The 24,380-nt window shown below is 38.4% G+C and overlaps 1 protein-coding gene across 3 annotated transcripts in view; it reads left to right on the top strand.

The window, feature by feature from the left end:
* Positions 1 to 24,380, top strand: part of INTS8 (integrator complex subunit 8) — a 55,438-nt gene that overhangs the window by 25,074 nt on the left and 5,984 nt on the right. For 2 of the 3 annotated variants that reach the window (XM_032858672.1, XM_032858670.1), the window contains 13 exons: positions 1,674 to 1,875; positions 5,343 to 5,464; positions 10,530 to 10,714; positions 11,129 to 11,162; positions 12,036 to 12,092; positions 12,182 to 12,243; positions 15,376 to 15,494; positions 17,539 to 17,642; positions 18,375 to 18,425; positions 19,974 to 20,047; positions 20,123 to 20,187; positions 20,343 to 20,386; positions 24,142 to 24,337. In XM_032858672.1, the coding sequence (XP_032714563.1) occupies positions 1,674 to 1,875; positions 5,343 to 5,464; positions 10,530 to 10,714; positions 11,129 to 11,162; positions 12,036 to 12,092; positions 12,182 to 12,243; positions 15,376 to 15,494; positions 17,539 to 17,642; positions 18,375 to 18,425; positions 19,974 to 20,047; positions 20,123 to 20,187; positions 20,343 to 20,386; positions 24,142 to 24,258 (1,236 nt within the window). In that variant the 3' untranslated portion in view covers positions 24,259 to 24,337. Of the gene's footprint in view, positions 1 to 1,673; positions 1,876 to 5,342; positions 5,465 to 10,529; positions 10,715 to 11,128; positions 11,163 to 12,035; positions 12,093 to 12,181; positions 12,244 to 15,375; positions 15,495 to 17,538; positions 17,643 to 18,374; positions 18,426 to 19,973; positions 20,048 to 20,122; positions 20,188 to 20,342; positions 20,387 to 24,141; positions 24,338 to 24,380 lie in introns of those variants that run through there. The other variant, XM_032858671.1, reaches the window with a different exon arrangement.

Here is a 24,380-nt window from a genome sequence, read left to right as displayed (position 1 = left end):
TTTACCATACAGCTCTAGATAATTGTGGAGCTATTGACAAGTTTATAATAGGGGACATGTCATTGGCAGCTTTTCTCTTTCCATCCCTAAAATAAGTAACATTTATTGGGCACAGAGAGACTCTAATGCAGTTTTCATATATATTTATTCTTTCACTTATTCCACACACACACACACACATACACTGTGTACAAGGTGTTATCTCAGTTTTATAGGTGAGAAATCAGAGTCAAAGGTATTAAATTAACGTCACTCAGCTAGTAAGTGGCACAAGTGTTAGAAAGGATAGAAGAGAACAGAGGGAAACATTTAGGAGGTAAAATCTAGAATTGAGGGGCACCTGGGTGGCTCAGTGGGTTAAAGCCTCTGCCTTCAGCTCAGGTCATGGTCTTGGGGTCCTGGGATCGAGCCCCGCATCGGGCTCTCTGCTCAGCGGGGAGTCTGCTTCTCCCTCTCTCTGCCTGCCTCTCTACTTGTGATCTCTCTGTCAAAAAAAAAAAAAAAAAAAAAAAAAAAATCTAAAATTGATTGCTTACTGATGTGCTATGGAAGGCAAGAGGGAGAAAAGAATGGGGAGCAATGCTCAGCTTTCTGCTTTGGATGCCAGCAAGTGAATATGCAGAAGAACATTTTTGAAGGATTGATTATTCATTTTTACAATGGTTAATTTGGGCCTGCAATTAGAAACAGTCTAAAGCTTGGGGAACGGTCTGGGCTACAGATAGAGATTTGGTAGGCCTGAGAGGTGACCCAGGGAGAATATACAGAATTGAGGGGATACAACATTGGGTCCAAGAAACAGTGGCATGATGGGTATGAGGACCAAACAGAGGTGGAGTCCTAATAGCCAAGCGAAGAGACAGACTATCAAGAACAAGGGAGTGGGCAGCACTTGGATGCACATGCCCTTAAGTCCTGTAAGATAACTAAAAATTAGCGTTCAGTAGTTTGCACAATTAGAATATCTTTGTTTAGTAAGAACTGTTTTTTCATTGTGATGGAGGTAGGGGCCAGATTGTAGGAGTCAAGGAGGCACGTGGGAGGAGATAGAGAAAGAATGAATGAAAACTACTCTTTGAAAAAATTAGAAGCAGATATGTAAAGAAAAGGGTTGGACTTAGTGAATTTATTTGATTTATTAGCCAATTATGTGAACTAGTAAGCTTGTATGCAAAGATTGTAGGATGTAAAACCTTACTGAAGAGTGTAAGATCCAATTCTGAATAATCTAGGTGTGTAGTAGGGTACTTGTCATAGAAAGTGTATGCATTCTCTATATACATATAAGTATGCAACATGTATAATTTTGTGTGTGTATATAACATGTATAGCTTATGTATATAAAATATATGAATATGATACGTATATAAATTATGTAAAAAATTTTTTGTTTTATAGTTTATGTAAAACTTGTTTTCTATAGCATGTTTTTATACTGTTTATTGGATTTTTAAAATTGTATACTGTAAATTGGATTTTTTAAAAGAAGTAAGTATTGGAATAAATCAGTGACACAGATGATAAAGAAAAAGATACTCTAGCCTCACTCTCCGAGACAACTGTTGTTAACCATCTAAATTAGTTCTTCTCGTTGCTCTGTACTTAGAAAAAATGCACAATTTTTTTGATTCCAGAGAAAAAGTGATCCAGTGATCTGTCATTTCTTTCTGTAGGACTTTTCCCATGCCAAACAGCTGTTCGCTGCTTGTTTGGAGTTGGTAACAGAGTTCTCACCGAAGCTTCGTCAGGTCATGCTGAATGAGATGCTGCTTTTGGATATTCATACACATGAAGCTGGAACCGGGCAGTCGGGAGAGAGGCCTCCTTCTGATCTTATTAGTAGGGTGCGGGGATATCTGGAAATGAGGCTTCCTGGTAAGATGTTCACAAAGTCAAGTTTCAGAAATGCGGTGCTCAACTAATCATAGGGAAGAACCTTAAACACTTGCTTGGCTTTTTGCCATTCTTCAAAAAGTTACTGCTCTCCTAAAACAGAATTCAGATGTGGAGTTCTCTTGAGAGCACCGGAGATAATGTAGGAAACTATTCATTTCCTAGGATCACCATAACAAAGTAGCATAAGCTAGATGATTTAAAACTGCAGAAACTTACTCTCTACATTTTTGGAGATGAGATATCTGAAATCAAGGTGTCTGCGAGGCTGTGCTCCCTCTGAAGGCTCTGGGAAAGAATCTTTCCTTGGTTTTTTCTAGCTTCAGGTGGCTGCCAGCAATCTATGGCATTCCCTAGCCTGTAGCTTCACATTGCAGTCGGTCTCTGCCTCCTTTGTTACATGGCTTTCCCTTGGGTGTGTCCTCTTATAAAGGCCCCAGTCATTGGGTTTAGGGTGTGTCCTAATCTGTGTGATCTCTTCTTAACTAAGTATATCTGTGAAGACCCCGTTGTCCAAGTGAGGAAACTCAGGTCTCCGGTGGAAATGAATTTTGAGGGAACACTGTTCAGCACACTATAAAACTATATTGTAATTTTAAGATACTCTGTTAACAAAGAATTAAAATGTCCTTGTAAGTATAGGTTGAACATTTAATTCCTCATTACCATCATAGAAATTATCAAAATCGTTGCCAGGGGGTTAGGAACTCTCTTGTCACTTTAGGAACAGACCTTCTGTGTCCAGTTATAAGTGTAAATATGTTATGATAAGGAGCTTACATATACAAATGATCTCTGTTGTATGTAAATCTTGCTTAGTTAAAGCAATTTAATTTTACATGTTTTAGTGATATTTAGAGCAATTAAATCATACTGTACACATTTAAAGCTACAAAATTAAAGTATAAAGGAAGGTGCTAGTAATGCACAAAAACAGAAATGGCTTCTGGGTCTTTTGGGTGAATTTGTTACTACATTCTGATTTCTAGCAGATATTACAGCTTTTTAGCACTCTGCTGATAGAGTACCTTTGAGCCTTAATGCATCAGTGCCCTTTAATGTCTTAAAAATGGATCTAGTAATATATTGGCACTATCAGCTGACACATGCTTCTGTGTGTGTTTTCTTTTTAAAGGTGGAAGTTTGGTTTTTCATGCAGAATTTCTCTAAAATGTAGAGTAAAAGGAATTTTTAAATTTTAACATTTGTTGAGTGTTAGCTGCATGTCAGATGTTGTTGGAGCAGCTTTAGGTGCAGAACTCATTTAGTCCTTCTGGCAGCTCAGTGAAGTAGGTACTTTAATTATTCCTGTTTGTAAATCAGGAAACAGGTACAGAGAGATAAAGGAATTTGGTCAAAGTCATGTAGTAAGAGACTGAACAATGATTTGAATCCATTAGTCCTGGTTAAGCCTCTTCTCTCACTCTTTGAAATAGATGGGAATGCCTTTAAATAAGCACAGGTCACTTTATACTAACTTTTTGACCTTTAAGTAGTTTGGAATTCACATCACTTTTTTTTTGTTTGTTTTTGATCCAAGACTCCTAGGACTGCATGTAATTTATATAAATTCTTACCTTGCTGGATGTTCAACTGCTTGTCCTATAGTTGGTGTTACATTTAGTGTTTAAAATGGAACTGCAAGGATGTCATGTATTGTTAGGAGAAACAAGCATAGGCCTAGTGCCTTGCTTCAAGCCTCAGTTACAGACTAAGGTCCCTGAGTTCAGCAGACACCTGGCTCTGATTCTTTGACAGCTGTGCACCCCACTGCCACTGTGAGAGTCAGGGTGGTAGGATGGTCTCTCCATGGATCACAGCAGGGGGAGGGGTGCACACGAAAGGTGACATCTGTTCCATAGTCCTCCCTCTTTTTTTCTTTTTTTTTTTTAAGGTTTATTCATTTGGGAGAGCGGGGAGGGTAGAGAGGAAGAACGAGAAAAGCAGGCTCCACACCCAGTGCAGAGCCCAGCAAAGGCTCAATCCCACCAGCTAAAGCAGAAATTTCCCAATTTTAATACCTTTGTATTAACAGCTTACTTTCTATTAAGACGTATGTCTTTGTTATGTTCCTAGGATTTCAACAAAATTGAATTCTAGGTCTGCTCTGGGTGCCTGTTACATCATAGGACTCTACATTTAGAAATAATGATTAATTGCATTGCAGATGCTTAAAGGGAAGTTTAATCTCCAAATCATTGCTTTTCAGGCTGTATCAGTATTCTTCCTAGATTCTGATTTATCTTTAAGAACCATTGCTCTATTATTATTGGGGAGTGCTGGATCAATAAAGGAAACCTTGGAGCCAAACGCTGTGTGATCTGCCTTTGGCAAAATGTAAAGAACTCAGTGACATGCATGCTTTGGGAATACTAATTTCACTTCTGTCTTTGTTCTTTCTTGACGATGGTGCAAATAATGTATATTTTGCTGTGTTCCTATGACTCTCTTTGTCCTGTCAAATCCTTTTTTCGGTAAGGTGAGATATAAACTAATAGCCACAGTCTTTTCTAGAAAGACTACACTATAAATACAGCACTCAAGAAGTTTGATAGCTCTCCCTATTTTAAGTTAACATTGTTTAGTATTTGGGATTTTTCTTTTTGCTGAAGTACATTAAAACCTGAATATTGGAGCTCCTGGGTGGCTCAGCCTCATGTCTTGCTCTCTGCTCAGCTGGGAGCCTACTTCTCCTTTTCCTTTTTTCTGCCTCTCTGCCTACTTGTGCTTTTCACTGTCAAATAAATACATAGAAATCTTTAAAAAAAAACTTGAATATTATATACTTTGAGCTATGAAAATTTGCAACATATTTAAATAGTTAAGGTATATTTAATAAATATCTCAAAGGAAATTATGTGCAAAACAGTTTTGTTTTTTTTTTTTTTTGGTCCAAAACAATTGAATTCTGGGTGATTATTTTTTTTTTCCTCCTCATCACTTTTTTATTTAAAATTGGTTTTGGTGCAGTAAATATTTTTTTGAAAGTGAAAATCTTATTTCTGAGGAGTATTTATTACATTTTAATCTGAAAAAATATTTAAAATGGTATATTTACTCAGATTTATTACAATTTTATTATGTTTTAGCTGTTTCTGTGCTCTAAGTGTGCTAAAAGTTTATGTGGTACCATTGTACTTTGTGTGTTTATTCTCTGCTTGTTTGAATTACAAATTTCTAGAGGACAGGTACTGTGGACTTTCTCAGGGTGTTGGCCATGTAACGTATTCATAGTAGATGGTTGTGTTGATTAGTAGTGGGGACCATGCAGTCTGTTACTGGGAAACCTTAGTTTTCTAGGGAAAAATGTAAAATGTTGGAATTTTTCTACTTTTTCACCTGTAAATGTTGTTTTTAATTTGTTCAACTGAAATCTTAGTACATGTTTGCTTTGATCTCATTTTAATGTTATGTGGTAATTCCAACTGTTTTCTTCTTTGGCTTTTTAGATATTCCTCTTCGTCAGGTGATTGCTGAGGAGTGTGTTGCTTTTATGTTAAACTGGAGGGAAAATGAATACCTTACACTGCAAGTTCCCGCGTTTTTGCTTCAGAATAATCCATATGTAAAGGTAACTTGTGTTTAATCTAAATAAAGGGGTTATTAGGTTGGGATTATTGTACCTGTTTCTTTAGATCTATCTTTATGTATTTATTTTTAAGGTTTATTTATTAGAGGGAGAGTGAGCATGAGCAGGGGGAGAGGCAGAGGGAGAGAGAAAGGGAGAAGCCAACTGTCGGCTGAGCAGGGGGCCTGTTGCGGGACTCCATCCCAGACCCCTGGTGTCATGACCTGAGCTGAAGGCACATTGAGCCACTCAGGTGCTCCTGTTTTCTTTAGATCTGTACTACTTAGGGAACTTGTCCAATTTCTATAATACAATGGAAGATTGGACAAATGTTTGTGGTTAAAAGTATAGTTTTGCATTCATGAGAAGGCAAGCAAAAATTAGTTAACAGACAACATTTTGGTATAACTCTAAATTAGTGAGATGTTAGCTTTTCTTGCTTTGATCAAAATAATCAAACTCTGATTTTAAGGTCTGTAATACACGAGCGTACCTATATATGAACTGGTGGAGTTGTGAGGGGTACATTTCCAGCTGTTTCCATCTGTGCACCTTACCTTCTTTGGAGCCTATTCCCTCCTCTAGATTTGGGCCTGATTCTTGTTAATGTTTATGTAATTACACCCCAGTGAAAGATTCCCTTCAGCGAATTGGTGCTTAGTTCTCCTTTCTTAATTTTATCTGTTCTGTGCAACTGAAAATGTTTCTGGGTGGAGAAAACAAAAAAAGAGACCGAGTTTTCCCTAAGACTGTCTGTTTTGTGCTGTGTGTACCCTGAATAAGCAGTGGACTATTCTCGCTTCCTGGTCTTATTGTTAAGATAACATTTAGTGGGGGCGCCTGGGTGGCTCAGTGGGTTAAAGCCTCTGCCTTCGGCTCAGGTCATGATCCCAGGATCCTGGGATTGAGCCCTGCATCGGGCTCTCTGCTCAGTGGGGAGCCTGCTTATTCCTCTCTGCCTGCCTCTCCTCCTACTTGTGATCTCTGTCTGTCAAATAAATAAATAAAATCTAAAAAAAAAAAAAAAAGATAACATTTAGTGATTTAACATTTTTCTGTGTGTACTTTTAGTTCTTTAGATTTCCTCCTTACTGTTTGTATGCTTTTTATTCTTTATCCGCTCTCAAATTTAGTACATGATCTCTTAAATCAGTGGTTATCTGGGAACTCTTGGAAGACTCTTGTCACTTTTTTACATTTGTCTTTGGTTGTTTTTTCCTACTAATTTCATGTATGTCCTTTTAAAAACTGAGCTCATTTCAACTCTTTGAAGATTTAACTGCTATTTTTTGGTGAAGGTTTTCCTCCTTTTTGTCTTCTCTACAATTGTTCCTAAAATATATTGTCATAATTTGAATCATTTTTGTCTTCGGAATTTTAGACATTGGATTATATCTGTTTTGTGTGTGTGTGTGTGTGTGTGTGTTTGTGTTTTAACCTTTGTGATAGGAGTTCCTCATATCTAGAGTAGTTATCTGATTATGCCCCATAGTCTTGGTCTTTACTAGACGCTCAGATGAGAGAAGCATTTTGTTCCAAGAGATTTCCACTTAGGATTGTTGCTTGTGGCTCAGGACAATACAGTAGATTCTCTGTTCTTCTCTCCAATGAGTTCTATGGAACTGTGCAGAGGCAGGACTGGGCACATGGTTAAGAGCCTGCAGTGTGCAGGATACTGTGCTGCAAGTTCCCTGCCCTTGGGCTGGGTGATCTCACTACTTCCTGCAGTCCCCCTGATTACACCCAAAAGGAGGAAGGATACGCGGTGACCTTGCTGAAGAGTCCCTGAGGCATCTCATCATCTCATCTAGTTAGGGTTTGTGTGTCCCCTTCCTGTGTTGGCCCCTTGCTGCCTTGTTTATGTGAGGAAAAGGGAATCTGAGAAGTCTAGAGTAAGGGACGTTTTGAAAATCCCTTTCAAAAATCCCTTCATTTGGAGCAGTTTCAAACTTGGAATTTGGCCTGGAATATGTATACCTATGCATAGGGAAATGTCTGGAAGGGTATTAACTCTCATTATCTCTGGATAGTGGAATATTTGGTGATTTTAATCAGTTTTATTTTCCATATTTTATTTATTTGGATATTCTGTAATCACAAAAAGGAAAGGGAAAAAAATCTTAAGCATGTAACTAAATTGTGCCCTTTTGAAATAATAATAAAACTGTGCTGTCTCCCCCTTGGATCAGAGGAGGAGGCAGCGTAGTATATTGGAAAGTGCACAGGATTTATGGACACTTGGGTTATAAAAGACTAGCTGCTAGGAGGCGGAGGAGGGCTTGGTGGCAATAGTAATAGCATAGCATAAAGACCAGGGTTTTTAATGTGGCCTATAAGGCCTTTTAAGGTGCAAGTGCTTCTTCCCCAGTTGGCTCTCTGCTGCTCCTCTGTCATGCCAGCTCTGTGCTGGTGGTACCAGACTACTATGAGTACTCACATGTCTGTGTGTGCAGGATGCTTTCTCCGCTTCTATGCTTAAGCACGTGCTGTTGGTCGTTTAGCTGGGATACCCTTCCTGCTTCTGCCTATTGGTGTGGTTTCTTTTCTAAGATGCTTATTTGTTTGTTTATTAAAGATTTTATTTATCCATTTGACAGACAGAGATCACAAGGAGGCAGAGAGGCAGACAGAGAGGAGAAAGCAGGCTCCCCGCTGAGCAGAGAGCCCAATGAGGGGCTCGATCCCAGGATCCTGGAGTCATGACCTGAGCCAAAGGCAGAGGCTTTAACCCACTGAGCCACCCAGGCACCCCAGGATGTTTATTTGACAGAGACAGGGCACAAGCAGGAGATGCGGCAGGCACAGGGAGAAGCAGGCTCTATGCTGAGCAAGGAACCTAATGCAGGGCTTGATCCCAGGACTCTGGGATCATGACATGAGTCAAAGGCAGATGCTTAATGACTGAGCCACCTAGGTAGGGCCCCCGTGTGTGGTTTCTTTGAAGCTTTGCCTTATTCCTTTCTCCTCACCTTAACTTTGAACTGTGCTGCTGGTCCTGTTACTTTTGAACCATAGACAGATTTTTGTTGCAATTACGCGGTGTAATCTTGATAGTTACTTTTTATATGCTCAGTGTTTTACCTGGTGCCCACACATAGTAGATGTTTAAGAAGGTTTGTGGAATTCAATTGACTTGGGGCCTTAGACATCTTTTTTTTTTTAAAGTAATCTCAGTACCCAGTGTGGGGCTTGAACTCCCCACCCCAAGATGAAGAATCATATGTTGTTCTGACTGAGCCAGCCAGGTGCCCATGGGGTCCAAGATTTCTGAAAATTTTTACTTTCAAGTAAAGCAATCTAATGAGGTTCAACTAAGCGTGTGATTCTTGACAACAAAAAATGAATTAAGACCAGGAGCTATAGGAGGCCCGCATTGCACTGCCTGTCAGTAGCTGCATGTATGGTGGGCCTCGTTGTCGGAGCTGACTTGGGTTCAGTAGGCATGCAAGAGGAAATGTTCTGCTAGACTGTGGACTCTTGATTTCCTTTCACATAGCACAGCTAGGGTTGGTTGTTGGAGAGTGCAAGCAGTCGTGGGTGTGGAAGGGACAGGGAGGGAGGGAGGGAGAGAATCCTCTAAGTGGGCTCACGCCCAGCGCTGAGCCCGGTTCAGTGCTCCGTCGTATGCCCCTGAGATCATGACCTGAGCGGAAATCAAGTTGAATGCTTAACCGACTGAGCCACCCAGGTGCCCCCCACAGCGGGGGTTTTTACATCATTTTTACTACCTTAGGAAGCACCAGGTTTCTAAATTTTCTTAGGTGTGATCACAGAGTAGTGGTTATGAGTTGTGGTTACATAGGAGAATGTTCTTGTCCTTAGAAGATACATACTGAAGTATTTAAGGATGAGGTGTGGTGTCTGCAGCTCACTAGCTGACAAGCAGTATAGGTGCACATGTAAAGTAAATGCGGCAGAATATTCACAGTAAGTCAAGTGTATGGATATTGAACTATTCAGGTATTTTTATTTTTGAAATTTTTTATTATAAATTGAGAGAAGTATCAGTTTTCATCTTTGTCATAATATGGCCACCTTCTTAAAGAAACTGCTTTAAGCAGTGGGGACCCCATTATGAATATTTTCTAGGTCCAGTAAGGGATCTGGGGTTTCCTTATGGACTTGAAATTATCCTTGTCATTTTACCTTCTAAAAGAACAATTACTTATCAGATTTAATAAGAACAAAGGATGGGGGGGCCCTCTCATTTTGAAATTACAGAGGGAAAGAAATGCTGAATTTGACTTAAGCCAATTTTTTCCTCTATATATGGGGCCTGTCTTTTCTCTGCCTTCTGCTTTCAGCCCTTCTACTCTTCATGGGTTCCTCCTGCATTTTTGGTCGTTAAGGCTTTCTCTGTTTAGATCATTCACTTTCAGTAATATGTCCTTCCTTCTATCTCCTCACATCTGCAATAGCTCCAGTCAGTGGCTGCCATTTTTCTTAGACAAAGGTTGTCCTTAAATCTTACTACTTTGTCTTGGCAAATTCAATTTCCAGATTTCTCTCATTTTTTCACTAAAAGTTTGTTTTAAGTGATTAAAGCATGTGTGAAGTTAAAGCACTATTTTAATTGTATCTCTGGGCTTTACCACAGTTAACATTATGTATACGTTGCATTACACACATACACGCACACATCCACGTCCCCCACCCCTTTTAAAGTGGGATCATACTATTTACCAGCTTGGTGTGTCCCCCCTACCCCCCCCGCTCTGCCAACACACACTCTTAATGAAGCACCTGCCTCTTTGCTTTGTCTCAGTTTTGTTCTTACTAGACTATACTTGTTTGTCCTCATTAAACTTTAATTGTGTAGAAAAAATGAGCTTTATAGTGTGGCAGAACCAGAGCATCCTCTTTCCCATTCAGATTTCTGATCTGTCAGTAGACAATGAGCTCTAAATTCCTCAGCGGTTGGATGGAAGGCACTGTATAAAATAACTGGTATATTTGGATAGTTATCTTTCTTTCTTCAAGTGTGCCTTAATAATAGAACTTACATCTGTGGTTCTGTTGCTGTTACAAATTATTTTTTGTGAATTTTTTGTTTTTTTGTGTGTTATAGCTTGGACAGCTTTTAGCAGCTACATGCAAAGAACTTCCTGGCCCGAAAGAAAGTAGACGGACTGCTAAAGACCTTTGGGAAGTTGTTGTTCAGATCTGTAGTGTGTCCAGTCAACACAAACGTGGAAATGATGGCAGAGTTAGTTTAATAAAGCAAAGGGAATCTACATTAGGTATAATGTATCGGTATGTTTCTATCAGTTTATTTCTTGAGTTATCTGTACTATGTACTGTTTCAAGAACATCAGCCTCTTATCTTTGTATATCATAAAGATAGACAGTATTAGAGTTCTCTGGTGCTGATTTCTGGTCTGACATGGCCACCTTTGGAGGTATCTTATGCTTATATGTTATTTTAAGAGATTGCTAATCATTTAATATCTATTAGAATTCAGAGTCAGTGAAGCCTGTGATTGCATTGTGTGAAGAAGTCACATAATGATAAAACAGACAAGTTGTTTTATTAGGTTAGTGTGACAATAGAACATTATTTTCTTTTATATGTGCAGAACTGGAGAGTTAGAAGTAAGCCATCTATAATTTGCTTTCTTTTTAATTCTGATAATAAATGTAAATACAAAATTTGTGGTTTTTTTGTAGGAGCGAACTACTTTCTTTTATCAAAAAATTACGGGTAAGTTTTATTAAAAGTTGATCTAATTATGCTGATTTTCATACAATAGGACTGAAAAAGAGTGTTTAAATGCTGATTATTTAAATACTCTGTATATTGTGCTTATTATCTTCAGTGATCATTCCCGAAGATGGGTTGGTCTGAATGCAGAGGTTTATTTTGCATTTACCTTAACATGTTTTAGTGAATAGAACAGGTATTTTTTAAATTTTAAAGAAGTCTTCCTAATAGGGCTGGATGTGTGAAGCCTGGTTTTAATTTTTGTTAGCATTAATATTACATCTATATACTGGACATAACCTAGATTCCATTCCATTCTTTATTATTGTAGGGAATAAAAAGTTTAATTTTTTAGAGATAGCTGGAAGTACTAATTGGAAAGAGATTTTTTTACTCAATTTTAAAAGTCATCTGAGGACTGGAGCACCATAAGCTTGTCACCTCAATATAGTAATTTTTATTTTAAGATTTATTTAATGTAGAGAGAGGGCGTGCATGCATGCACATGGGTGTACATGCATGGGGGACGGGTAGAGGCAAAGGGAGAAAATCTCAGGCAGACAACATGCTGAGTGTGGAACCCAACTCAGGGCTTAATCCCATGACCATGAGATCATGACCTGAGACAAAACCAAGAGTTAGATGTTCAACTGACTAAGCCATCCAGGCACCCCTAAATAGAGTAATTCTTGTGTAAATTGTATGCTTGATTTCTTTCATGAGATTAAAAATAACCTGTAGTGTGTGCTCTAAAGGAGATGGTATATTTCACAAGTGAAAGAATTTTTTTAGAGCAAATCCTTGGTGTCCCTGAGGTTGACAAGAATATTAAATATATATATATTTAAGGATTCTGTATTTTATTTCTTGTAGGAGCCATTGGTTTTGACTATTATTTTGTCACTCTTTGTGAAACTTCACAATGTTCGGGTCAGTATTTCATAATCTCATTTAAAAAATCTTCAAAAGAAATCTTTTAAAAATCACACTTTAAAAAATATATGTTTTTTTCTTCTTAGGAGGACATTGTCAATGATATTACAGCTGAGCACATTTCTATTTGGCCATCTTCCATCCCCAAGTAAGATGTATTATAGCTTTATATTTGTTACTTATATATTTAGAAACCATCCTGATATAGGTAACCTTGAGTAATTTGACTAAAAGGCTTCTCTTAGTCTTCGACAGCCAAGTTTGTTTCTGTGTTGCAGTCATTATTTTCCGAAAAATGAATGTAACCTAACTCTAAGAGCTAAGTTATACCAGCCTTCAGTTGAACAGAAAGATCCCTAAGTGATCCTGACGATTTGTCAATGGGTAGAAATAGAAAATCGAGGCAAAAAAATTGATTTCCTGTTAGATTTCCAGGATTTTGCATCTTTTACAGATATCTATTTGAAAATGACTTTTTAATAATTATTTGTAGGTCTGCTCTAATACTATGATTGTCAGAGGCTCCCAAACCCCTTTTGTTACTAAGAAGTTCTTGGGTACTTTGAGGAATGTTCTTTCTTTCATCTCCTGAGAACCAAAATAAGATGATGGGGGAATTTTAGAGAGCGAGAAGAAAATGTTCTTTTTCTATTTTATTTTTATTTTATTTTAATTAATTAATTTTTTTTTAAAGATTTTATTTATTTATTTGACAGAGATCACAAATAGGCACAGAGGCAGGCAGAGAGAGAGAGAGGGAAGCAGGCTCCTTGCAGAGCATAGAGCCCGATGCGGGGCTCGATCCCAGGATCCTGGGAATCATGACCTGAGCTGAAGGCAGAGGCTTTAACCCACTGAGCCACCCAGGCGCCCCTATTTTATTTTATTTTAAAGATTTTATTATTTATATGACAGAGAGCATAAGCAGAGGGAGGGGCAGAGGGAGAAGGAGGAGTAGGCTCCTAGCCGAGCAGAGAGCTCAATGTGGGACTTGATCCTAGGACCCTAGCTAGGATCAGGACCTGAGCAGAAGGGAGACACCTTAACCGACTGAGCCACCCAGGTACCCAAAACTGTTCTTTTTCTGAAAGAAGAAACCGTTTACACATTTCTTTTCCTACCCATAGCCACTTCTCATTCAGGAGTCCCATTTCTTTTCTCACAAAAGTTACTTTTTCTTCCTTCCCCACTCCCCAATTTTTTCTTTGCTTTTTTTTTTTTTTTTTTTAACTTATGCCTGAAGGGCAGGACTAAGCCTTATTTTATTGCTCTTAGTGGCATCTTTGAAGAAGGAAAGATTTTGGTAGGTAGTAAGTGGTCTATAGAATGAGAGTAATTTGCTTTCAACTCAGTCTTGGAGATGGAAAGTAGTTGTGCATCTTGAGTAGAGGTTTGGAGGGTCAAAAGTGGGTGGGTGACCCTTTCCTCCACTTACAGAGGCTTGTTTCCCAAAGAATCACCATGCTTCATGAAGCCAGTGTTTATACTACACAGCGTTATAACTGCAGATTTGTTTTTTCAAGATTTTTAAGTAATTCTGCACCCATCATGGGACTTGAATTTATAACCCTGAGAGCAAAAGTCACATGCTTTACTGACTGAGCCAGCCAGGCATCCTGTAACTGCATTTTTTATATGAATTTTTTAAAAAGATTTATTCATTTATTTGATAGGGCACAAGCAGAGGGAGCAGTAAGCAGAGGGAGAGGGAGAAGCAGGCTTCCTGCTGGGCAGGGAACCCAATGCGGGACTCGATCCCAGAACCCTGGGATATGACCTAAGCTGAAGTCAGATGTGCAACAGACTGAGCCATCCGGGCACCCCTGAAAATTTTTTTTTCCTAGCTTACCTGCATGAACCAGGTTGGGTGAGGAGGGGCAAAGGGAGAGGGAGGGAGGGAATCTTGCAGGCACCAGATGTGGGGTTTAGTCTCACAACCCTGAGATCATGACCCCAGCTGAAATCAAGAGTCTTGATGCTTAACCAAATGAGCCACCCAGGAGCGCCTTATGTAAAATTCTGTATGTAAGATAACAGTCCATAAGTCAGGTAGAAATACTTCTGCTTTTTTAATTGATAGTCGGTAGCATCATAATTTGATGATTGATTTTCAGTGTATGTTTATAAATGAAGCAAAAGAATAGCTTACCATAGAGGCTTTGAGCTAGATTGGTAGGGTTTGAGTTTGAGCCTCTTTTTCAGTTACCTGGTGGATGACCTTGGATAAGTTGCTTTCTTTGCAAGTTCTTCATTTATTAAATGGGTGTAAGAATAGTACCTACCTCAGATTTGTGAGGATTAAATAAGTTAATACATTTTCTGAACTAGGTGTTTAGAATAAGGACTGGCACGTAATAGGCTTAATAACCATTATCTTCGTGATAAAGGCACTCTAATATAAATTGACCGGAGAAAATAAAATGTGACTAAATGACCAAGAAAGCATTTTTCTTGAGCAAGAGTCTTTATTGACTCCAAAAACAGTGTGAGAATGGCCTGGATTAAACATTACTAATTTAAGATGAGTTGTTTTGATATGTAGATAGAATTCTTCTTTTTTTAATTTAATTTAATTTTATTTATTTATTTGACAGAGACCACAAGTAGGCAGAGAGACAGGCAGAGAGTGAGAGGGGGAAGCAGGCTCACCGCCGAGCGGGGAGCCCGATGTGGGGCTCGATCCCAGGACCCTGGGATCATGACCCGAGCCGAAGGCAGAGGCTTAACCCACTGAGCCACCCAGGCGCCCCTGTAGATAGAATTCTTATTAACATTTTATAAATTTCTTGTATCACAAACCTGTTTAACTCATTTAGTTATAAATGTCTGATCAAGTATTTGCCAACAATACCACAGTTTCCTTCCCTCTGTACTGGGAATGCTGGTGAACTATGGTTAGATCTTGACCCTCATGTGTGTCTGAATCCAAAGCCTATGTTCTCTCCCACCGTCCCTTACTGTTTCTGGGAGGTGGGCACTATCAGCTGTGTTTCTTGGATGCTGGGCTGGCTTTATCCCCACAGTTCCATCTTGTATTTTTGTGTCAAAGGACTTCCAGGTTTAACCAGGCTCAGAGCAGCTGGCTTCCTTCCTTCCACTTAATCCTTTTTTAGACTTAGTTGTGACCGTTTTAATATATTTACTCTTAGTAATACTTAGCATTGTATTTATGGTCACCTAAATTTTGGCTAAGTCTTTGTTTTTAGTGTGTCTGGAATTTGAAGTTAAAAAATAGAGCTTAATGTTCATTGTCTTTTTTTTTTTTTTTTTTTTTTTTAAGCCTCCAGTCGGTGGACTTTGAAGCTGTGGCAATCACAGTGAAAGAGCTAGTTCGGTACGCCCTCAGTATAAACCCCAACACCCATTCCTGGCTAATTATTCAGGCAGACATTTATTTTGGTAAGTGAGATGTATGGTTGCTTTGTGTTTTTGCTTTTTTGTAGCACTTTTGGAAGTGAAAATAAATACATGACACATTTTTCCCCCAATACTTTAAGTCTTGTTTTTGATCTCTAATTCTTCTTCCCAGATAGACTTATATATTCATTTTTCCTTATTGAGCATTTGATTTGCATACTTTTAATTTTTTATATTGACTACCTTTTTTCTGTTTTTTAAAAAAAAATTTGAATGTTCATCTACTAAGTTGGTTAAAATATTCTTTTTTTTTTTTTTAAGATTTTATTTATTTATTTGACAGAGAGAGATCACAAGTAGGCAAAGAGGCAGGCAGAGAGAGAGAGAGGGGGAAGCAGGCTCCCCAATGAGCAGAGAGCCTGATGCGGGGCTCGATTCCAGGGCCCCGGGATCATGACCTGAGTGGAAGGAAGAGGTTTAACCCACTGAGCCACTCAGGTGCCCCTGGTTAAAACATTCTTAGGGAAAGAAGTTAAAGGTAGTTTGTAAAATTGCCTTTTTTTTTTTTTTTTTTTTTAATTTATTTTTTGAGAGAAACTGAGAGAAAGCACAAGCAGGGGGAGGGGGAGACAAAGGGAGAAGGAGAGAATCCATAAGCAAACTCCTCCCTGAGCTGGGAGCATGATGCGGGGGCCTGATCCCAGGACCCTGAGATCATAACCTGAGCCAAAACCCAAGAGTCAAATACTTAACCGACTGAGCCACCCAGGTGCCCCTTTAAAATTGCTGTTTTAAAATATTCTATTCCAGGGGTACCTGGGTGGCTCAGTTGGTTAAGCAGCTGCCATTTGCTCAGGTCCTGATCTCAGGGTCCTGGAACTGAGCCCTGCCTTAGGCTCCCTGCTCAGTGGGGAGTTTGCTTCTCCTTCTCCCTTTGTCCCTCCTCCTGCTTGTGCTTGCTCTCTCTCAAATAAGTAAATAACAATCTTTAATAAATTTGGGGCGCCTGTGTGACTCAGTGGGTTAATGCCTCTGCCTTTGTCTCAGGTCATGATCCCAGGGTCCTGGGATCAAGCCCCACATCGGGCCTTCTGCTCGGCAGGGAGCCTGCTTCCTCCTCCGTCTCTCTGCCTACTTCTCTGCCTACTTGTGATCTCTGTCAAGTAAATAAAGAAAATCTTTAAAAAAGAGACAACAACAAGAACAACAAAATCACCTTTAAAAAAATTTTTAAATATTCTTTTCTAAATATGCTATTCTAAAATCTGTCTCGGCACTCTTGATAATTATTTGTGTTCTTGGAAGTAGATTCCTGACTCCTCCCCCACCCCATTATATGTGATAGATTTTCCCACTTGATATGAAAGTTCCGATATTTCTGTTACTGTATTGATAAAATCAAATTTCTGACTGGTGGTGTTTCAGGATCAATTTTCTTTAGGAATCGAATTTTTTAAAGAGAAAGTTCAAAATAAAAGAGAGGCTAACGGCTAGTATAATGAACCCCTATGTATCTGTCATCCAGCTTTAACAGTAATTAACTTACGCCCAGCTTTATTTCATCTGTACCCTCACCCGCATCATCCCCCCTCTCCTGGATTCTTTTTGAAGCAAATAATTACCAGTTTCAATGCTCATTTTTACCATAACTCCTCAAATAACTTACTCTCAAGATCTTAATATCCATGTTCAAAATAGATTTTTTTATTATAAACTACCTCAGAAAATTCAGGTATGTTTCTAGTATGGGTGTTTGGGAAACACATACCTCCAATACTAAATTCTAGTAATGTGCTAGTAAGGTTGACAAGAGATCTGAGCTAAATTTTTGGCTAATCGGTTTTAGAAAGCAAGGAACACATTATATTGCTTCTTTAAAGTAGTTCTTAAAAAATGCGGTATGTGTGTATGTGTGTGTGTGTATGTGTTGTACTGGATAAGTCTTATCCCTACTCCTATGGTTTGAATCTGCTTTTATCAACTCATGAGGTAGTAATACCCGACTCTTCACAAAAGAGGCCTTGTCTATTTTTTCACCTATTATGTCTAATGATCAGTAATTCTTTACTTTTGTTTTTTACTTCAGCAACAAATCAGTATTCAGCAGCTCTCCACTATTACCTGCAGGCAGGAGCTGTGTGTTCTGATTTCTTCAATAAGGCTGTGCCCCCTGATGTATATACAGACCAGGTAAACTATTTTTGTGGGCTCTTTCTTTCCTACCTTTACACTGTTTTTTCCGGGCCCCCTTTTGGGTGAGTTTATTTCTTTCCGTGTATGTGGGGTTAACTCCAAATTGAACGCTCTAGCTGCAGTTCCTCTGTATATTTCCAGGGCCCACAGATCACTGCTGCTGTGCTTTTCCAAAACACTTAAAACTCAACCTGTCCGAAACTGATTTCAGTATCTGACCTTATAGTCTCCCTCCTCATGACCTTTTTCCACAAAAAGAAAAAACACCAAACTACCCAACACCTTTGTTCGACCATTTGAGTTGACCAAGCCCAAATCCTGATGTCCTCTTCTTTACTGACACTCTGCCTGAAATCCAGTCAGCCTTCAAGACATACTGATTCTGTCTCTTAAATCTCAAATTTATTTCATTTTCTTTCCATATGTATTGCTCTTTCCTCTGGTTTAGGCTGCCATTATCAAAACTTACTGAATGGTATTTTTCAGTACTTTAGTAATAAATGGTTTTTGAAATGAGATCTTAAATTTTGTAGTAACTAGTTACTTTTAATTAAAAATTCTATTTTTTTAGAGCAGTTTTAGATTCATAGCAAAACTGAGCAAAAAATAGGGTTTCATATACCCACCATTTCCACATACACAAAATTTTCACCACTGTTGACGTTCTACATTGGGTCAATTGGTTACCATTGATGTTGACTTGTTTTTGAAAATAATCTATTTTTGTAGGTAATAAAACGAATGATAAAATGCTGTTCTTTGCTGAATTGCCACACACAGGTTAGTTCATGATACCATGTTGTTGATTTATTTTCATGTATTGAGTTTACTTTAAATATAAAACATTGAACTGGGAAGTAGCCTTTATTTTCTGTATCATAAAGTTTATGGTGTTTAAGAATTTGGCATATTCTTTCAAATTTTTTAGTAAATTTTAACTAAAATTAAAGTATGAATTAGAAAACATTGGTCTTTGCGTTTTCAAGTTTTTTTTTTTTAATATGTAAGAGTGGGTATATACATTAGTCAGTGAGGGAACTATATAAATCAATATGGCAGTGAGATAGTCCTTCATATTCATTAGGATGGCTGTAATTGAAAGACAATAACTAGTGTTGGTGAAGGTGTGGAGAAATTGTAACCCTCATACATTGCTGGTAGGAATATAGAACGGGGCAGCTCCTTTGGAAAACAACTTGGCAGTTCCTCAAAAACTTTAGGCATAAAATTACCATGTAAGCCAGCAATTCAATTCCTAGATTTGTAACCAGGGAAATTGAAAACCAGTCCATAGAAAAATTCGTGCATGAAAGTGCACAGTAACATTATTCATAACAGCCAAAAAGTAGAAACAACCCAGAGGTACATCAGTTGGTGAATGGTTAAATGAAATTTGGTAGATCCTGTAGTAGAATATTATTTAGCCATAAGAGCGGGTGAAAGGCTGATACGTGCTACAACAGGGATGAATCTTAGAGGTATTATGTTGAGTGAAAAAAAGCCACATAAACATGGCTTTGTATTAATGATTTTATTCATATGAAATGTCCAGAGTAGGCGAATCTATAGTCCAAATGTAGATAAGTGGTTGCCAGACACTGAGGGTGTGGAGGAGTGGACTAGCTGTGACAGGTCTAATTGCATGTTCTGTATGTCCTTGAAAGTCATTATGTAATACTTTTGTTTGGCAGTTTTCCATTCCTTTCAGTTTTCTGAACTGGCTTTTTGCCAGTTTCTCAAATAAAACTAAAAATCTATGATTTAGTTCATTGATTAAAAAGTATTGGGCAGATTTTTTTAAAGATTTTATTTGAGAGCACGAAAGAGCGTGCATGCGAGAGTGCACACATGCACATACAAGCAGAGGGAGGGGCAGAGGGAGAGGGAAAAGCAGACTGAGCAGGGATCTCGAAGAGGGGCTCCATCCCAGGACCCTGAGATCATGACCTGAGCAGAAGACAGACATTTAAACCTCCGAGCCACCTAGGCGCCCTGGGCAGACAGATTCTTGTGTAAAGGTTTTTTGTAGTTAAAATTAGATCTAGGAGTCCATAAATAAAGCTCATCTGCTCAGTACGATCTGCAAGCCCTCTTGAATATATTCTTGATGTAAGAATCATTAAAAGTTAACCCTCCCGGGGGCACCTGGCTGGCTCAGTTGGAGGAGCATGCCACTCTTGATCTTGGGTTCGTGAGTTCAAACCACCCATGGGGTGAGAAGATAATTAAAAAAAAAAAAAATTAAATAAATTTAAAAATTTACCCCTCCCAGGGAGTCATTGTTGATACTGGTTACGTGAAACCATTTTCAAATCTTTGTTTATGTAGGTGGCAATTTTATGTCAGTTCCTCAGAGAAATTGACTACAAGACAGCCTTTAAGTCATTGCAGGAACAAAACAGGTACAAATCATTTTTAAAATGAAGTTGAAATTTTTTGGCTTAAGAAAGAGGAAGTAACTAAATTCTGTTTTTCAGTCATGATGCTATGGATTCCTACTATGACTACATATGGGATGTTACCATTTTGGAATATTTGACTTGTATCCTTTCATCAGCATATGTGTTATTAGAACAGTTCATTTCTGTAAATTGAAAAAATAACTGTGTATTTCCTAAATCAAAGTTGAGGAACAATTGAGATTCTGTCATGGTATTTAATAGTATCAGATTTATTATTCTTAACTGATTTGTTTAGATCTTCATCATAAAAGAGGAGAAACAGATAAAAGACAAATTGCAGTAAGTTACTTTATATGCCTTTCTTCAGTGACACACTTAATTTCCACGGTATTAAACCGTTGTTAACATTTGGACCAACAAAAAAAGATTTTGTGTGCCTTGTTATTGCCAGAATTTAGTTATCTGTGTTTACTTTTAATAGGTCCTATTTTTATCTTAGAGCTTTTACCTCTAGTTTATTTTATATTAAAATGTTAGATCATATCCCTCTCTGCTCCAAACCTTTAAATGGTTTCCCATCTCCTGCAATGCCGGAGTCCTTATAATGGCCAAGGCTGCAGATGACTTGACCACTATCCATTCAACTTTCTCCATTGCTAACTTCTGCTACACCATTAGCTGTTCTTTGAACGTGCTGAAAACATTCATCACTGAAGGGCCTTTGAAATTTTATTTTCTAGGAACATTTCTTAACTTCCCTCAGGTCTCCACAACTGTCTTCTTAGTGATCATCATTTCTTGGGCATCTTATAAAATAGGCAGTCTTTCCCCACCCTTTACCCTTTAACACTCCTCATTTCTCTTTTGAAATTTTCCTTCATTATACTTATTACATCTCACATACTGTATATTTACTTATTGGTTACTTCCCCACAAGGTAGGGACTTGGTTTTGTTACAGCTGATACCTAGAATGTATCCTGGCTCATAATAGATACTCAGTAGTTACTAAATAGATTATTTAAAGATTTGACTTATAAGCCAAAGCATTATAAATTTATGGCCATTTTTACTTGCCTAGCATTTTTGCATCATTATCACCATAGATATTTTCTCTTTCCTCTTTCACCCACATTAACAAAATTACATATTGTGTGTATTTTAAAGCTCTCTGCTTGGACTAAATTGTAGGACCATTATTTAGAGGAAAAATATGATAGTATCTTTTTTAAAAAATGAAACAAAAAAAACGTGAAACTAGCTGCACTTGACTGGAGGCCACCGTCCCTCCATTTCCAGCTTATCCAGGGCTGGAAGGCAGTACTGAAATTGTTACTTCCAATCTGCCTTTACTTGTAATCATCTTACACGCTTTCTCTTTAAAGCTTACGTCGGTCTCCACATGAGCTCATCTAACCAACCTACTGGCTGTTCCTCTACATGCATCAAATTATGTGATCTGTTAACCCAGTACCCCTAGCTTTACAGGTTCCATTGTTACCTTTACTCTGAATCAGCCACCCACACCCATAGCCAGGCCTTATTGTCAGTTGTTCTACGTAAGATCTTTCTGCCAGTAATCTATCCCTCTCTTACTTCCTGGCTCCCATGTTCCTCATTATCAGTGAGATGTTCAGGTTCAAGACCAGTTTTTCCTCAGTCTGTCAGTGCCTTCCCAGCTTCCCATCCTTCCCTACTCACTTCAGTATAGCTAATACCAACCTGTGTGCTGTCAGAGAGATACTGATTCAGTTGGTCTGAGATGAGGTTCTGGAATCCACATTTTAAATTTGGCTGGTCGTTCTGGATGACAAACCACATTTGGAAACCCCTGCTTGTCTGTGGCTGACTGTCAGAACTACCCTTTGATCAATATTTATAGCATCTTTGCTTTTTTTTGGTCCTTCACTTCACCTGGAAAAATCCCTTTTTCAAAAATTTAAGCTTTTTTTTCTGAGCCAGAGTCCAACTGGAAAGACTCCTGCAACCATAGAAGCTGGTGCGACTACCAAACCCTGGTCTCCAACCTTCATTGGCCGCTCATCTCTTGTGTTATGGCCAGCAGTCAAGGGTCTACTTTTTCACGGACTGATATAGACTTGCCTTCTGTTTAGCCCCCTGTCCTTTCTCTCCCTATTCTGTACTTCCTTGCCTTTGTTTAGACCAGAGAAAAGACTGACCAGCTCCTATCCATATAGGAATTGTAGTTTTGGGAATTGTGGCCATATGAGTACAGCTTCAAATCCCTCCTTCCTACCTTTAAAATCTGTAACTGTGCTCACCACTAGGCACCCTCTTAGTAAGAGGTTCTGTTACTCCTTGATGAAGGCAAGTTTTTAGGCTTTGATTCTGTCTCTTCAGTGACCTATAACTAGTTGTCTCCTCTCCTGTATTGTCAGTCTCCTCCATAGCTTATAAACTATTTGATCCTTGACTGTGCCTCTACCTCCCTCTTCCCCTTCTCTGCCTAGTTTTTTGAAGCTCTTTGATCCAGTGTAACTCACCACTCCTGTTATCTCAAGGTTCATCAACCAGTGGCTGTTCTTCAGTCCTTATCCTTTTGTTTATCTCTCACTTCTTAAAATTCTTTATTCCTGTGTTGTCCCTGACATCATTTTTACTGTTCTTTTCACTGACTGTTAGGACTTTTCTTCTGTGTGGGTATCTCCCTCTGTCTGCCCCTTAACTTTGATTTCCCCAAAAAGTTGGTCCCTCCATTATTTCGCTTACTCTGTGTCCTTCCTCGGTAGCTCCATCCACTTACGGTTTTGACTGCTACCCAGAATACATTGTTTCTCTCAAATCTCTGGGCTGTTCCAATTTCTGTCTTCTACTTTGGACTTTTATAGCCAGTTATCTTTGTGACATTTTGTTTGTTGGAAATTACTCTCTAGTTATACCCTGGGACCATGTTTTTCCACATGTATTCCTTCATATGGAAATGGTATTGTCCAGCAAGTCTTCCTACTCTCTGATCATTTCTGGGTAGTCTTGCTATCCCCCTTCAAGCTACATATCAGAACAGTCTTTGTTGTTTAAAGATGTTCTAATTGGGTTTCTTTTTTTAATTTGTAGATTACTTGAAAGGTAATTCAAAGATACTAAAATGTTCTCACAAAATGCTCCTTGGCAGAACACTGTCGATTTTTAGTAGGCTGAGGTATTTCTTTCTAATCATGGGAGAAGTGCAGTACTATATGCTGTTACAGTGCTGAACAGCTAGCTATTTTTGCACATTAAAAAAGTGAAGCCTTTCCTGAAACATGAATTTTGATTTTTCAAACTTTTGTTGGAGCCCTAATTTAACTCTAACAAATGTGTCAGATTACATGTAGGGTTTATTTACTGGTATTTTCAGTCAGACTTCTATGAATTAATGTTACTGTAGATAGAGTCATCTCCCCGCTTTTCCACAGGGATAAGTTCCAAGACCTGTCTGGTGGATGCCTGAAATCATGGCTAGTACTAAATGCCACATGTACATACCTATAAGAGCAGTTTATTTAACAATATACTGTAATAAGCTATATGAATACAGTCTCTCAGAGTATTATCACCCTTCTTGTGATGATGTGAGGTGAATGATGTAAGCATTGTGGTATAGTATTAGGTTACTGTTAACTTTTTTTTTTTTTTTAAAGATTTTATTTGAGAGGGGGGAGAGAGAGCAAGCAAGAGCACAAGAGCAGGTGGAGGCTTTGATCAGCACTAAACCACTAAACCGGGCAGAGGGAGCAGCAGATCCCAAGATGCTGGGATCATGACCAGAGCCTAAGATAGATGCGTAACTGACTGAACCACTCAGGCCCCTCTACTGTTGACTTTCTAAGATATGTCAGGAGGAGGATCATCTGCTTCCGGACCCTAGACCTTCAGATAGGGGGGACCTACTATAATTCTATAAACAGTGGCTTAGCATCTCCTTTTTAAGAGTGGCTCTAGTCTGTTTTTATTAATTTCTTCCATACCTCTCATCATTTACAGTTAGAGGTTAACTAATCATTAAGCTGAGTGTTAATATGTAGGTAGTTTTATATTATGTATACTAGTATTTTTGACCACACCTGTAATAATGTCACTTTCTTGTTTTGGAAGATCAAAGCCATCGGCCAGACAGAATTGAATGCAAGCAACCCAGAAGAAGTGTTACAGCTGGCAGCGCAGAGAAGGAAAAAAAAGTTTCTCCAAGCAATGGCAAAACTTTACTTTTAAGCAGTTAGTTAAAATTTTTTAACTTTTATTTTTTAAACAATGGGCTAAAAATAAACAGTATTAGATAATATAATACATATGTACACATTTAGTGGTGTTTTCTTTTCAGACAATACTGAAAA

Source organism: Lontra canadensis, unplaced genomic scaffold, assembly GCF_010015895.1.
Source record: "Lontra canadensis isolate GAN:19392208 unplaced genomic scaffold, GSC_riverotter_1.0 scaffold15, whole genome shotgun sequence".
Classification (NCBI taxonomy): domain Eukaryota; kingdom Metazoa; phylum Chordata; class Mammalia; order Carnivora; family Mustelidae; genus Lontra; species Lontra canadensis.
The sequence above is the reverse complement of the archived record's forward strand: the minus strand, read 5'-3'. Positions and strand labels throughout refer to the sequence as shown.